At 41.1% G+C, this 15,663-nt stretch overlaps 3 protein-coding genes and 1 pseudogene across 3 annotated transcripts; all 4 read right to left on the bottom strand.

The window, feature by feature from the left end:
- Positions 1-296: 296 nt before the first annotated feature.
- Positions 297-3,327, bottom strand: LOC127755041 (probable nucleolar protein 5-1). Its single transcript, XM_052280675.1, has 7 exons — positions 3,189-3,327; positions 2,630-2,745; positions 2,494-2,535; positions 1,407-1,574; positions 1,152-1,328; positions 819-1,016; positions 297-732 (listed from the first exon to the last, which is right to left on the bottom strand). Exons 1-7 carry the CDS (start codon positions 3,289-3,291, stop codon positions 499-501), a joined length of 1,038 nt encoding a protein of 345 aa, XP_052136635.1. The 5' UTR covers positions 3,292-3,327; the 3' UTR covers positions 297-498.
- Positions 3,328-5,643: 2,316 nt separating this feature from the next.
- Positions 5,644-6,498, bottom strand: LOC127755756 (uncharacterized; the record flags this gene model as incomplete). The annotated part of the gene is made up of 3 exons (XM_052281414.1): positions 6,454-6,498; positions 5,836-6,033; positions 5,644-5,733 (listed from the first exon to the last, which is right to left on the bottom strand). Coding segments are annotated over exons 1-3 (333 nt in total), but the record flags the coding sequence as incomplete, so codon positions are not given.
- Positions 6,499-6,681: 183 nt separating this feature from the next.
- Positions 6,682-8,518, bottom strand: LOC127755757 (uncharacterized; annotated as a pseudogene).
- A 2,896-nt stretch (positions 8,519-11,414) lies between these two features.
- LOC127755758 (receptor kinase-like protein Xa21) lies at positions 11,415-14,733 on the bottom strand. Its single transcript, XM_052281415.1, has 3 exons — positions 14,064-14,733; positions 11,902-13,920; positions 11,415-11,803 (listed from the first exon to the last, which is right to left on the bottom strand). Exons 1-3 carry the CDS (start codon positions 14,731-14,733, stop codon positions 11,415-11,417), a joined length of 3,078 nt encoding a protein of 1,025 aa, XP_052137375.1.
- Between the last annotated feature and the right edge of the window lie 930 nt (positions 14,734-15,663).

The following is a 15,663-nucleotide window of genomic DNA, read 5'->3' on the forward strand; positions in this document are numbered from 1 at the left end:
AGTTTGACTTAAAAAAATTAAACGACTTATAATATAAAACGGGAGAGTACCATCCTCTCTGTTTCATTTGACTTTGAATTTGAACATATAAGTTCATAATATTTTTTTTTGGAGGTAACTGTGTTTTTTTTTCACCTAGTTTGATGCCCAATTATGATTATGTCCATGCTTTTAGTTTTTTTCCTCGTTTTTCTTTTTAAAAATGAAATGACATTTTGTTACTACTTTGGATGGATATGTTGATGCTACTGGTTGATATGTCCCACACGTTGCTACGGGAGTTCTTGTCTAAATATATATGTGATAGGTATCAATCACAATCATAAAATGAAAACACTTGGAAAAACTTGTCAAATATGTTTCCGGACGGAGGGAGTAGCAGACTAGCTTTACAAAAGATGCACAATGTTTAAGCCAACTGAGATCACAACCTCGACACTGAGAAGAATCTGGATTAAGCCAAATGCATACCGAACGCTTCCTAACTGGCAAACCAAATTATTTAGCCTGCAAGAGGTTCAGCGATCTATTGAGCATAGGCTTCACCCTCACGTGTTCAGCTTTAATCCTAGCTACCTTAACCAACTCGGCCAATTGATCCACTTTATCATTCCTGAGTATATTGAGACCTAAAATTTTTTTGTAGTTTGCAATGCAACCTGTCCGAAAAACAAGATCTTTGTATTTGTCTGCATCATCTAGCAGCTTTGATCGCACGTCGTCTGAAAACATCTGCAAGAGAGACAAAGCACAAACCTCATCAGATAGGCTTTACCTGGTCAGTATAACATTTACATGGCCAGTATATATGGCTTTACCTCATCAGATTTATCAATTTTATGGCTGCATATGATCTTAAAAGCTGTCGCGAGTTTCACAGTTCCCCAATTCTCATAGTCAATGCCAGACACATTCTTGAGGTGACGACCAAGATGTTGCAAGTGCTCGTAAAGGTCCTTCTCAACAGCATCACACCTAAACACGATGGCTGCAGCACGAACAATATCGTTGTAGACCTGTTGGATACGAATTAATTAAGAGCGCTTCATCACTAAAAGAAAAATGAAGGATTCCAAGTGTGCTCACAAAAGCCATTATAAAATGTAACACTAAATGACAGGGGATCTATATAAATCAGAGCAAGTAAACACCATCTCCGGTTCGATTTCAAAGCCATAACGACTTAAAAACATCCGTAGTCCTTGACTCATAGTGAGGCTGTCCTCTTCAGGCAGCTCGGGTGTTTCAGTGGGCACAAAATAGCGAATGAGACGCTTCATGGCCCACATTATGTCCATCACAACTTCATCATACAGGCAGGGTATTCCCTGAAAAAAGAAACAGTAAGAAATGACGCTCAAAGTTGTTCACATATATAGGCAAACAAGGAGCTTATATTTACTCACTAAGGTTGTTTCAATGATTGATTTATACTCCGGCTTTCCAACAACCAATTTCTGCGCAGGGCGACGCCACTTCATGATCATCTCAGTAAGCTGTTTGTTAACACCAGTATCAACATTGATGGCGCTGGACTTGTCATCAAATTTCTGAAATTCCTTCAGCCAGATAACCTGGTAAAGAAAGACAAAGATGAGCACGTTGAGAGGCAAAAAGAAATAATTAACCAATTATCATGAAATGTCTCAATCAGTCTCAGTTCAGCGGGTACATCTAAAATACCCTCATTCAAGTCCTTGTTTATCACATCTTTACAGTGTAATTCAGAAAAGTTTCATATGCTAAGGTGACAACACGTGTATTTCAAAATAAAACACAGCATGGTTGTTAAGCTGATGTTGATCTTTAGTGGGCAGGCAGCCTGCCCTAGTGGGCATTTTTATCAACTTTTCCTTTTATCTTGCCAATTTCCTTGTGATATTCTCCCTTAATCACGTGTTATCCATCTCATGTTGTGTCGCCTCACTCGCTCGAATACAGTGACTTTCTCAATCATTCCAAGCTACAAGCAATTACTCCCTCCTTCTCATATTATAAGTCATTTTGACTTTATTTTAAATCAAACTTTTTTACGTTTGACCAAATTTATAAGAAAAAATAGCAATATCTACTATACTAAATTAGTTTCATTAAATGTATCGTTGAATATATTTTCATAATCTGTTTGTTTTGTGTTGAAAATGTTATTACATTTTTCTAAAAACTTGGTCAAACTTAATATATTAACTAGGAAAAAAAGTCAAAACGACTTACAATATGAAACAGAGAGAGTAGCAGGTAAGCAATTTTTGGGCATATGATTTACATGAAGATTTTTTTTGGTTGGGGGGGGGGGGGGGGGGAGAGTTTGGAAATGTTGTTTTGAGCATGCTAATAATAAACCAGCTAGAAGATTGTGTTTACGCTCCCTCGACACAAACAGAAAAAAGAAAAAAAGAGAAAAAGAATGCATCAATCACAAATGATGCAACATTGCTACTAATTGATTTGGCAACAAAGCAATGGGAAGGAAAGGAAAGAAGGGCCACTCACGTCATGTGCAGACCTGTAAGTACCGAACATCGCCCAAATATTCTGGATAATATAAAGGAACACGACGACAGGAGTAAGCTAGCACATATATATTATTTAACCAAAAAGGAAGGAAGGAAGATCAAATTACTCTTACTTGTATCGCATCTGGTAAGTGGATGTAGACACCACAAAGAGAGAAAATTGAGAAGCCAGAGGGCGTCTCAAGCAGCAGCAAGTACAAGCCATGATTCTTCACAAAGTCCTTGGCACCTGTGGACATTCACAGAAGTGGAGCAAAATTGAGTAAGCAAACTGGATTACAAAGGGAAAAGTATGAAAACCTAGCGTTCATCCAGATGATCTGAGGCTAAACAAAGGCCCTCCCCTTCTCCAGTCCTGATCCGCCAAAAACACGGTAATTAACCTGCACAAACATAACCATATTCTAACCCACACATGTGCACACACCACCCCCAAATCCAATCCACGAACCCTAACACTTGTAAGGTGGAAACGAAATCGATTCGCCTCGCCAAGATCGATCTACAGTCACAGTGTGTTCCCCCACGGCATGTATGTATATATGTATGTGCATCTGGTGTAGTGTAGGGTTTCAAGTTCCGATCCATTGCCATCGATCCTACCTAAAGGCGTGTGAAATTGAGAGATCGAGAGCGGGTAGATAGATAGATAAATCGACGAGACGGGCTCACCTGGAGCACCACTGGCGGCTATCTCGTTATAAGTAAGGGAATAGTCGATTGTCGCCGGAGCCGGGGAAGGAGCGGGAGGAACCCCGCGACGCCGCTTGGGCATTTGCGCCAGTTGAGGCGGCGGACGGCTTTTTCTTGCGCGGATGATAGATACGAAGTTACGAACGGGTGCTTCTGCCGTTAGGGTCACACCCTGATTGTGGGCCAACAAAGCCCAGCAAATGGAAGGCCTACTTCTTCTTCTTCGGTTACTTATGGGAAAAAAAGTACACTTTGAGCCCCTCAACTAATGGCCGGATCTAATTTGTAACACTTAATCGGAAAACCGGATATAACGGCTCCTCCAACTATAAAACCATCTAGAATGACTCCCCAAGATGTTCTAGAATGACATTTGTTTTTGGTGATTTTTTTTGGATTTTTATTTATGCATGCGGCCCACATAAGCACCCGCATACGAAAATCGCTACGCCACCCGCATACAAAGATAGCGATTTTCGCAGACCTTCTCGTGTAGACAGTCCAGTCAACTGCAAGCAAAAAATGGATATGCCCGTCTTTGAAAATTGTTTGTGTAGTAGTGTTAGGCCTTTTTTTTTTCAAGAACTTATGGTGGCCCTTTGTCTTTTTTTTCTCGAACGCGCAAAAAGATTGCACGTCAATATATTAGTAGGAAAAGAGTTTTTGTTACACAAAGCAATCAGCCAGACTGGCTTATGCCTAGGAAAAACCTAAGCTAGGAAAAAACACAACTCCAAACAGCGGGAGGGGGCAGAGCCACGCTACACTCCTAAGAAATCCCCAAAAACAGCAACGCCGGCTAAAGACCACAACTGGCCTTCCAAGCGGATGGATTCAAGAACCACCGGGACCGAAGCGAGCACAGAGTCGAAAACCCTGGAGTTTCGTTCCTTCCACAGCTGCCAGGAGACTAGGAGAACCAAGGAGTCATAGCCGATGCGGAGGTGCTCAGGTAAACAAGCCCTAGAGGATGACCACCAATCCTGGAGCCAGCTGCCACGAGGGGGAGAGAGGGCAGCCCAGCCAGGAGGGGACATCACACGGAGCCAGACCTGTCGAGCGAACACGTACTCAATGAGGATGTGATTCGCCGTCTCAAGCTCATGAGCACAAAAAGGGCAAGCAGAGTGGCTATCGATACCACGTTTCTAGAAAAGATCGGTAGTCCATCAGTGCTGCTGAAGTCCCAATTTATGTGTAAGATATTCCAACAATCTCCGTTGAAAAGGCACTCGGAAAAAAAATAATTACAAGTTTCCCTAATAATGAAATAAAATTAGTCTTATATTTTATTAAATTACTTCTTAGATATTCATAATGTTGTGAATCTGTGGTTGTTTTTGTTATTAGTTCTATAATCTATAATCTGTGTTGATTCAACTTAATTTGTATATAGACTCATGTTTTTATCCCTTACAACGGCTCATCCCTGGCCCCGCTAACCCACCGGTGGGAATTCTCCACTATCCTTGGCCCTATACGGACGGGCCCCCGCCGGCTCTCCAAGTCTCCAGTCCCAACAGGAAAATTGCCACCCGTACTACTCGTTAGCGTGTCGATGTCTGTCAGCCAAGGCTATTGATCCAGCGCTCAGTAGAAGCAAGGCTACATCGCCTCGCTAGCACCCTGGCTACTCTCTCTGTCAACTTAGCACGAGCTGCCATTCTATTGGTGACCTGCTTTTCTTCACGGAGTCACGGGCAGGACCAGCGAAGCATCAGCTTTGGCGGCTGCGGCTCTCATTAATCCGATGACGGCGAGGAACTTGAATCCTGCTGTTTTTCGTTTTTTTTTTCTGACTGATCCGAATCGATCTGCTACTCTACATGCACAGACGAACAAAAATTCTGTTCGAAGCATATTTCATCTTTTTGGGGAAAAAAAAATCTGCTAACGCTACCCGCTCAGAGGAACGGAAAAATCGTTTGGAAACAGATTTAGTTTTTTTAGTGGGTAAATGAAAAATTAAATATAAAGACGTGTCAAGCAGAGATATAACTTCACCATTAAGAAAAGAGACAAATGACCAAAATGCCCCTAATTAATAGAAAACTATATTGATGAGTGGGTAGTGCTCTTACTTCTCAGGCACCTTCGCAGACACCCCCATTTGTTTACCTTTAATACTTGCTACCTTAACCAACTAGGCCAATTCATCCATTTTATCTTCCTGATTATCTTGATACCTACTACCTCCATCTATTTTAAGTGCAGCCATGATTTTTCATGCTAAACTTTGATCGTCTTTCTTATTTGAAATATTTTTTAAAAAATTAAAACATAAGTCATACATGAAGTATTATTCATGCTTTTATCATCTCATAACAATAAAAATACTAATTATAAAATTTTTTTAAATAAGACGGACGATCAAAGTTGGGCACGGAAACTCATAGTTGCACTTAAAATGGGACGGAGGGAGTAAAATATTTTGGTGGTTTGAAATGCAACCTGTCCGAAAAACAAGATCTCTGTATTTATCTGCATCATCCAGCAACTTTGATCGCACGTCGTCTGAAAACATCTGCAAAAGAGACAAGGCACAGACCATTACATGGGTGGCATGTGTACAATGCACAGAGAGTAGCTGATACAACATTTGCATGGTTAGTATATATGGTTTTACCTCATCACAAGCATCAATTTTGCGGCTGCATATGATCTTAAAAGCTGTCGCGAGTTTCACAGTGTCCCAATTCTCATAGTCAATGCCAGACACATTCTTGAGGTAGCGACCAAGATGTTGCAAGTGCTCATAAAGGTCCTTCTCAACAGCATCACACCTAAACAAGGTGGCCGCAGCACTAACAATATTGTTGTTGACCTGTTGGATACAAATTCGCGCCGTCAATACCTACATAAAACCTTAAATACAAAACATCCAACATATCGGTAGGATTTATTTCTAACAATTTTGACAAGTGTTGGTGCATATTTGTCTGCAGGAGGCAAACCACCAAAGTTGATATGAAATATACATGAAGGAGGAGGAGGAGAATGAAACTCATATCCAAACTTATAGAGTTTTAGACCCAAAAACCCAATTAAACATCTCCAAATGGGCCAAACATCCATACCAATATAATGAGGGTCCCAAAATGAGTGTCCAGGCTGAAAACCGGGGCCAACGGAGCCGGCCAGGGTTCGGCGGAACCCTGACAGAGGCCGCTGGCCTAGGCCCAGGTTGCGTTCGGTAGTAAACCGCTCCCCAATTACGATTATGGCCGTTTTCACTGGTGGAAACCGTTATAAAATGGACACTTGGCACATCAAGGATGAAGATGCCCATTGGATGCCATGGAGGATCTCCACACTCCCAAGCAAGCTCACACTATAAATACCCCTCTCCTTCATTCCAACACACATCAAAGCATGAGCTGAATTACAAGAGGTTTTATTGTACTTTATTGTATACTAAAATAGGGAGAGAGTAGGGTAGAAGAAGTCGAGGAATTTCAGAGTTGTTGTTAATTCTCCTATTTCCTTTTGTACCATGTTAATTACTCTGCTTTAATAGAATTATCATTCTGAGTAATTAAGATTTGCTCGGTGAAAATTAACTCTTGGTTAGTTTCTAATTAGCATGCGAGATAATTGTTCACTATGGTCCATTAAAATATAGTGATTGCTTTAGTGAGTTATAAACACTAGACTAATTATTAATTGTGTAGACACGGTGTCTAGGTAATTAATTTCATATGATTGCTCCGTATCACAGAGTAGGTTTGAGGGGTGCAGAGGTGGTGACATATTTAAGTAAATCAGTCTACAATATTGTTGTTCATATTAAACGGAATGGTTATGAAACTTACATTTATGTCACTGACTCTCAACAATCTTATTTTACGTAACTTCTTCTATATAATGACCTCCATCAACATATCCTACATAAACTACAAACCCAAAAAGCTCATACATATTCTTGTGAGCTACAACACCACTTATATATAAAGAAATGTCCAGCCCAAAATAATGGTGAAATTTCCAGCCCAAAAGGAAACTTAATATTCATTTTTTTGTAAACCTTTAAAAATATATTTTAAGTGATTATAATAACAAATAACAATATTTACTTACCCCAAAAGTTTCCTCCTTAAATCTTAGCAACAAAATAGTAATAACATCTCGAGTTTCATGAAGTGTACATTTTCTTATTCGTTTTTGGTCATTCAAACAGCTACACAGAAGAACATATTTTATAAATTAAAAACCCGCATTATAATCATCATTATGAATCAAAATTAAGGTTCACAAATCGAAAATCTAACCTTTCATAATGGAATAATGCATCAAGTAATTCATCTCGCAAATAGAAATTAAAGCAATCTGCTAACGTTGCAGCAATGTCTTGTTCATGATGAGGCATATGAAGTAATAACTTAGTAAATCTTTCTGAAAAATAATAACACACTGCACAATTAGAACAAATCTGCACATTCTTTAACACACTAACCTTCATATTAATGTTTGTCTTTGTTATGTGTAAAATTAATGAAATAAATATAAAAAATTGCTAAAATAACCAAACATACTATACTGTAATGGAGTTCTCTACCAAACATATCTGTTAAAGATCAATGTTTGCTTATAAATAATTTTTCTAGCAATATCCTAGAAAGAAAAATAATCTGTAACACAAACAAAAATAACTTAAATACAAATAAAAACAATAAAAGATTAGCTAAGTTGTTACCTTAAAAACTTAGAAGTATCACGATGACGTCCCAAGCAAAATCACCACCAAACGATCGAATATTGTTAAAAATAATAGTAAAGAAGTCTGCTGCACCAGCTTTTTTCATCTTTAGATCACGACGCAGGTCGCAAGTGACGCAGGTCGCAAGTGTGACAATTTCCTGAGCCTAAAACACAACATGTATAAGTACTTAAACAAATAATTCTTCATAGAAAAATATAGTGATCAAATCATACATTCTTCTTCGTATTTTTGTCCAAAGAGACTTGACACAAATTGTAAGGTGATTGCCAAGAACTGTAACACTGCATTACCATAACAGCTATACACAAAACATTTAAGACATGCTAATAAGAACTTAAACAAATACTGACAAAAAGATGACAAAAAAGAGCAATACTTACTTATTGTCCGTATTTATCAAGCCAGTCGATGCTTTCCCTGCATCTTGACAACCCTCTCACTTTAGAGCTCCTAACAAATTTAGATGAGTTATTTATTTATGGATAAGACATACACTATGATCTTGGGTTAGGCTCAGCGGGGCCCATCGTATACGAAGTCTTATATAAAATCATACCTCATATACAGAAGGTATTCCATCATACCTCATATATAGAAGGTGTTCCGGATAAGAAAGGAGAAGCAGAGTTCAAGTTTTGGAAACTATAAGAACTACTCGGATTGTATCTATACTTATCTCCCTAGTTCAGGGGCTTGAACCTATATAATAATCCTTGTCTCTCATCTCCTTTACCTCAATCTCGCGTATACCCTGGCATCAACGACCCCATACAATGCAAATATTGTAATCGCGATCTACTATGGTATTTTTATTGTTGATTTGAGCTTAATTCTTTTCTCTCATCTCCTTTACCTCAATCTCGCGTATACCCTGGCATCGACGACCCCATACAACGCAAATATTGTAATCGCGATCTACTATGGTATTTTTATTGTTGATTTGAGCTTAACTGTAATATCTTTGATTAATGTTTATACTCCAACGCATGCTTGTTAACTAGTTGATGAGTTTAATCTTTTATGTTGTAAAAATATCTACGTGGGGACAAGAAGGAACATATTAGGGAGGACAACAGATTGGGCTTATCTCGTCAATTGGGCTTTTCATGTGTAATACTTGGGCTGTCCTCACACTAGAATAACAAATGCATCATACCATCGAGACCTCATCTAACAGCTGTCGTTATTTCAGGTGACGTGGATCAACCATAGTGTAGGAAATTGGTAATAAATGTAGTAAATGAGGTAGAGATACTGCTAGGAGCGTGAGTATTCCGAGCACCAAACATGTATCAGCCTAGGCCCACCTCACCCCACGTCCCGTCATCCCGCTCCACCATTGTCGGAGTAAACGATTTACTTCGATAAAAACAACTCCCCTGCTTCCGATCCCACCCCACGTCCCGCCATCCCGTTTCCACCATTATCAAAGTAAACGATTTACTTCACTAAAAGCAATTTTCCTACTTTGGGTATATATTCGTTTTTTCCTTTTCCGGATATGAATCAATCCACCATCCAAGTCCACAGATCAGTGATGCACCATGGAGGAGGACGACGACGACAAAGTGGCGGTTGATGGTGGTGGCCGGCGGCGGTTGAGGGGAAGGCGTTGCTTCTCACCTCGTTGTCGGACACTGGGCAGCACCTTCACCAGCAAGGAGGTGTTCACCTAGGCCATGAGCAACAACCGACGACTGCTCCACGTCGGTGACGTTGACAGAACAATCAAGTAAGAAAATGACACTCCAATGTGCATCTGCATACTCTCCTTCACCTTCACGCATGAAGCCCCAATTTATTTTTCCAAATCAAATTAACGTGCAATCTGCAATATTACCTGATCTAAATTGATGGGTTGCACAGGTCCTACATTTGCATATCGTGCTCCATGTGGCTGGTCGTAGAGGATAGGGTGGATTCCGCGGTCATGGTGGTTGTTTGCTATTTTTGTTTTGCTCGTTATCTCTATGACATGAACGAAAATGTTTTGCTTTTTTTTTTTTGCGCTTCCTACATGATGGATGGTTGTTGCTACATAACGTCGAGCTCATCTCAATACCATGCCGCTACATCCTTCCATAATTCCATCGTCGACTACCCCGCTCGCCATCCGGTTGCCCTCTCCACTACCGGTCACAAGACACAGACCAGCCTCTCCATCCTGATAGCAAGATCCAACAAACCACCAGGATCCCAGCTTCACGATGGATTTTTGGCTGAATCATCTTTTTTCCTTTTTCTACTTTGATTCACCTGTGTGTAATTTTATCACTTGTGTGTGATTGAGCTTGTAATTATTTCATTTGTACGGACATTTTGTGATACAGATTAACAATACTCTTAGTATCAGTTTTTACTCTTATACTGTGTATTGAACACATCAGTAAATATATTACTACACAGAGGCTACGATATCATGGGCTATATCAAGATGAAGGTAATAATTGTTTTACTCACAGACCACGAAGTCTAAACAATATTTATAACACTGGTAAAAGAATTACTAGCATTGTAAGCGGGTAGTAATTATTTTACGGCCATCTAGGAATGGATACGATGCGGGGGCATTCATGCAAGTAAATTTCTTACTTTTAAAAGAGCATATGTGGGAGACTAGGAGTAAATAGAAAACTCTACAGAGTACATTCATTACTTTTGAAATGTAGGGGGAAACACTAGAAAAACAGAAAAAGAAAAGAGAAAAACTAGACGGTAAATATTTTACTAAAACACGAAAACTGGAGAGAAGGAACGAAAAAGGGAACAATTAGGATGGTTAATATTTTACTAGGCACTTTAATGAAACACGGATGCGATGGAAAAGAGAAAAAAGAAACACCTTCAAGGAACCAAAAAGGGAAAAATTAGGATGGTTAATATTTTACTAGGCCCTTTGATGAAACACGGATAAGATGGAAAAGAGAAAAAAAGAAACATGGAAGGTGGGGTGGTAAAAACGAAAAAACGGATGGAAAAAAGGTGAGATGCGGAGGAAAGGTGCGGTGGTAAAAAAAAAGGGAAAACCGGAAGAAGGGAACGTTGTGCGGCGCTCGAACTAATATTCCATGCGCAGCGCGTTTATTAGCTCCACCGTAAGAATCACTTATATAAATTTGTAGGATTACATGTGTGCTCGTAAAATAGTGATTAATTAATATTTTAATATGTTTGTAGGTGGATATATAATTGATTTTCATATATGTTTCATAATATGGGACGCACGGGAGGATACAACTCTTCATGTATCCTAACCCATATTTTTTTTCCGGATTCAGATTCGAACTCATATAGTACTGAATATCCCATATTCTCCCTGCGAGTCTTAGGTACAAGGCAACATGACAAACTGAATTCTACTCTATCTCATATTACATGGATCCGACCCACCTTCTATCTTTAGTCCGATAAGCAAGCCGTGCGGGTGCCCCGAACCCGATACCCATATTCTCCACAACCAGCTGGCTCGCCAATCTCCCTTCCATCTAGTTGGATTGGCCTTCTGTGGTACCCGGAGTCCTGTACATGTTGCCTCTCTGATAAGCTCCCCTTATTCCGTGCAGCCTTGCAGCCACCTCCTGCATGTCCATGCGTTCATTTGGGCATGGATTGGTGCATCGAAGTCCAATATTTAGCATCGAAAGTATACACTCCAAGCTATTCTCCTTCATGGCCAGTGACGTTCTTTGTGAGACGTCACACTCATCTTCTTGTAGATCGGGATCCACAATATGCGATATCCTGTCAGGAAAGTTCATCTCAACATATCTTACAATGTTCAGTCCATCCTTGAATAAATCATCGGTTGGCTTCTTCCTTAGAAATATTTCAAGGAGAACAATTCCAAAGCTGTATACATCTCCAGCGGTTGAAACTTCACCACCTGCTGCACACTCTGTAGATTGCACACAAAGATCTATTTACTCCAAAGATAACAACAAAACTACAACACATGATGGAAACTGGAGTTACCTGGAGCAACATATCCTATTGTTCCCTTAATAGCAATTGAAGAAGTTGAGATTGAGTCAGCAAAAGATGACGCCAGAGAATCAACTTTGAACCTTGAAAGCCCAAAGTCACCAACATGTGCTGTCATGTCGTCATCCAAAAGAATGTTGCTAGGCTTTAGATCACAGTGAATAATAGTTCCTTGGTTCTCATGGTGGAGGTATTCCAATGCATCCGCAACATCCACCATAATGCCTAACCTTTGAGCAAGTGTAACATGGCTCGGAGTTGAAGCAGGGTTTGCATCAGTTCGAGTCAAGTATAGTAATGCATGCAAGTCACCTCGTGGCATGAACTTGTAGACTAAGGCTTTGAAATCATTTCCCTTTGGATCAATTGATGAGCATGCAGTTAGGATAGGAACTAGATTTCGATGCCGCAAGTTCCTCAGAACATTACATTCTGCAATGAAGCTCTTTTGTGCTCCTCTTGTCTCTAGACTGAAAACTTTGACAGCAACCATGGTTCTGTCTGGAAACAAGATTGCTTGATATACGGATGAATATCTTCCTTTACCAATTAAATTGGATCCTGAGAACCCCTCCGTTGCTCTGGCAAGATCACGGTAAGAAACTTTGGGAAATTTGCTATCAAATGAGGGTAAAGATAAACCATTTTCCTTTTGCTTTCCTTTAAAAAATACCATTACAGATATGACTATAGCAAGTGACACAATGCTGGCTATGGGGATCACCACTTTTTTTACAATAGAATGCTCATGCTTCTTACTTGAGTTTATAGCCATGATAGGACATGCGAGCAGGTGCAACTCTAATACCCCACCACAAAGCTCCGGATTTCCATCAATCCTCATGGCAGTTACATTTCTGAAGATTCCTTTAGTTGGGACCTCGCCCTTAAGGTGGTTGAATGACAAATCGAGTTGCTCAAGAAGTTGTAGGTTGCCAAGAGACGCTGGTATAGGTCCAGCCAAGTTATTGCGAGACAAGTTGAGAACTTGTAGGCTACTTATTTTCCCCAGTGAAGTAGGGATGGTTCCACTAAAATTATTATGATCCAACATGGCATATTGCAAGCTTTCACAATCACCAAGAGTGTTTGTAATATCTCCTGATATCTTATTGGATGAAAGTAGCAACCTTACAAGTTGTTTCGCACCACCTACTTCTGGAGGAAGCCGCCCACTTAGATTATTTGATGATAACTCAATTTTTGTTATTGCTGGAATTCCAAATATCTCTCTTGGTATCATACCATGAAGAAAATTGTCTGAAATTCTCAATGAATTAAGCACTCGAAGGTTTCCAAAGCTTGCAGGTAAATGCCCACCAAACTTGTTAGAGTTAAGAAAGAGATATACTAATTGAGACAGATTTGATAGGGATGAGGGAATAGACCCTGTAAAGTTATTGTGAGATAAGTCCACAGCCTGCAATTTTTTCAGAGTCCCGAGCCATTCTGGAAGCTCACCCATAAATTGATTGTCATTTAGCCCTAATGCAAACAGGTTGGGAAGGTTTGCTATGCCTGAAGGAAAATCCCCGGATAACTTATTTTCCCCTAGATACAAAAGTTGAAGTTGATTGGAGAGGTTACCTATCGAATTCGGTATAGGGCCTTCAAGATGATTGGTAGCTAGGGAGATACGTTGTAGCATAGTGCAGTTGGCTAAGCTGTTCATAAACTCCCAGCCTCGTGTTCTATGAGCTAGGAGTTGATTCCCTTCAAGATTTAAGAACGAGAGCTTCGTAAGCCGACCGATGGAGCTAGGTATCACACCAGTGAAATTGTTGTATGACATGTCAATCAGGTGCAGCTCGGAAGCGTTCATCAAGGAATCCGGGACACTCCCGTAGAAGGAGTTCATTCCTAGTGCCAGTCCTTGTAGATTCGGTAGAGAATTACCAATATCGGATGGTATTTCTCCGCTTAGATGATTGACGGCGAGGGAGACGACAGTGAGAGCAGAAAGGTTCAAGATGGCCTGAGGGAATCTACTACTTGTCAATCGATTTCCACCTACATCCAAAACCAAAAAACGCAAGTATTAGGGAATGACCTAATATCAAATAATTAGACGGGATGAGGCTTCGAATCGAGGTCGTCTCTAACCCACTATCTTATGGAGCTAGCCGGAAGACCCCCGGGCGTTTCTCACCTACATCCAAAACCAGCAAGCTGGACAACCTCGATAAGATTACCTCCACACAAGAACACATTCAGCGTCGTGATGTTGGCAAGAGAAGCAGGGATGTGTCCGGCAAGCTCGTTGCGATCGAGCTCTAGTATCCCAAGGCGATGGTGCTGCGCCAGATGATCGGGAATCCGCCCAACCAGATCGTTGCCGCCGAGCCGCAGCGCCATCAGGCCGGAGCAGTTGGCCAGCTGATGGGGTATCACCCCCCGCAGCGTGTTGTTGGTCAGGTCGAGGAGCTGCAGCCGCTGCAGGCGGCCGAGGGACGCCGGGATGCCGCCGGCGAGCGCGTTGCCCGAGAGGACGAGGCGTTCCAGGCGCGTGAGGTTGCTGAGCGACGGCGAGATCCGGCCGGCGAGGCCTCGGCCGGTGATGTTGAGGCGAGTGACGACGCGGCCACCGCTGCCGCCGCTGCTGCTGCTGCTGCAGAGGACGCCATCCCAGGTGCAGAAGTGGGCGCTGGCGTTCCAGGACGCGAGGGCGCGACGCGGGTCGTGGCTGATCGCTTCCTTGAACGCGGCCAGCGACAGCCGATCCGTCGACTCGTCTCCGTGTAAGGAGGAGGCGCAGAGGCAGATCAGGGCTACTTGGAACACCAGGAGAAGCTTTACGGATGTCGTCGTCGTCGTCGTCGTCATGGCTGATCGATCGATCGAACACGAGTGGAATATACATTTTAGATTCTCTTTTCAAACCGAGGTGAGAATAAATTTTGAAAAGTCACTAAACATTCGCATTCAAAAAGAAATGATGGCAGAGAGAGAGAGAGAGCATTTTAAATATTGTGTTGCATGTTGCATATATAAGGTATTCACTAAACAGGTGAAAGTTTCAGTGACCTTCATGTACGAAGAGTGTATAAATTCAGATTGTATGAGTATACGCAAGGATTAAATAAAGTTAAAAAAACCTTTAATAAGGAAAGTACTATGAGATACCACTAAGCTGAGGTATCAAATTTTAAAGTACAAAAAGTGGTACCTCCTTTTGGTATATATCACAAAAATTTTCAGAGGATGATATATAGGTAGAACACAAAATAAGATAAATTTTAGGCAAATGAGCAGCTAGTTTCCATCAAACCCCATCTACAGTTTCAATGAAAAAAAATCAGCGAAGAGAGCGCTTCTCACTAGTTAAGTTTCTGGCCGGTGTTGGAACTTACCCACCCACCGGTACTCAAGTTTTAGACTTGATATAGGTTCTTGTATTTATGGTTAACTATTCTTCGATAAGTTATAAGACATAGGTTTTCCATAAAACAGGGCTAGTAAGATGTGTAGTATGTAGTTGCGGTTACCATTACTGTGGCTGCGAAGAGGAGGCCCGCCGGCACACCAATAAATGGAGACGATGTTTTGCTTGGCCGCCTACGGCGTCAGTGGCGAAGCTAGGATTTTAGATATGGAAGGGGTAGGTCTAAGACGGCGACGATCGAGGCGGAGGAGGGAGGAGGTCTCGATCGATCACCGGCGGCGCCACACACACATGCAGTCACGCACAGAGCTGATCGATCTGAGGCGACAAAGCAGGTATATATAGGAGTACTTATATATAGAGAGAGAGAG

This window comes from Oryza glaberrima, chromosome 11 (assembly GCF_000147395.1).
Source record: "Oryza glaberrima chromosome 11, OglaRS2, whole genome shotgun sequence".
In the NCBI taxonomy this organism is placed as follows: Eukaryota; Viridiplantae; Streptophyta; class Magnoliopsida; order Poales; family Poaceae; genus Oryza; species Oryza glaberrima.

Bases quoted from the DNA above. Each gene is read 5' to 3' on its own strand.
- LOC127755041 (XM_052280675.1), bottom strand. From the start codon at position 3,291: ATGCCCAAGCGGCGTCGCGGGGTTCCTCCCGCTCCTTCCCCGGCTCCG. The intron at 2,746-3,188 runs GTGAGCCCGTCT...GAATGTCCACAG, and splicing joins AGCCGCCAGTGGTGCTCCAG to GTGCCAAGGACTTTGTGAAG. The intron at 733-818 runs GTAAAGCCATAT...TCTCTCTTGCAG, and splicing joins AAATTGATAAATCTGATGAG to ATGTTTTCAGACGACGTGCG.
- LOC127755758 (XM_052281415.1), bottom strand. From the start codon at position 14,733: ATGACGACGACGACGACGACGACATCCGTAAAGCTTCTCCTGGTGTTC. The intron at 13,921-14,063 runs GTAGGTGAGAAA...TTTTGGATGTAG, and splicing joins CCAGCTTGCTGGTTTTGGAT to GTGGAAATCGATTGACAAGT. The intron at 11,804-11,901 runs GTAACTCCAGTT...CAGGTGGTGAAG, and splicing joins AATAGGATATGTTGCTCCAG to TTTCAACCGCTGGAGATGTA.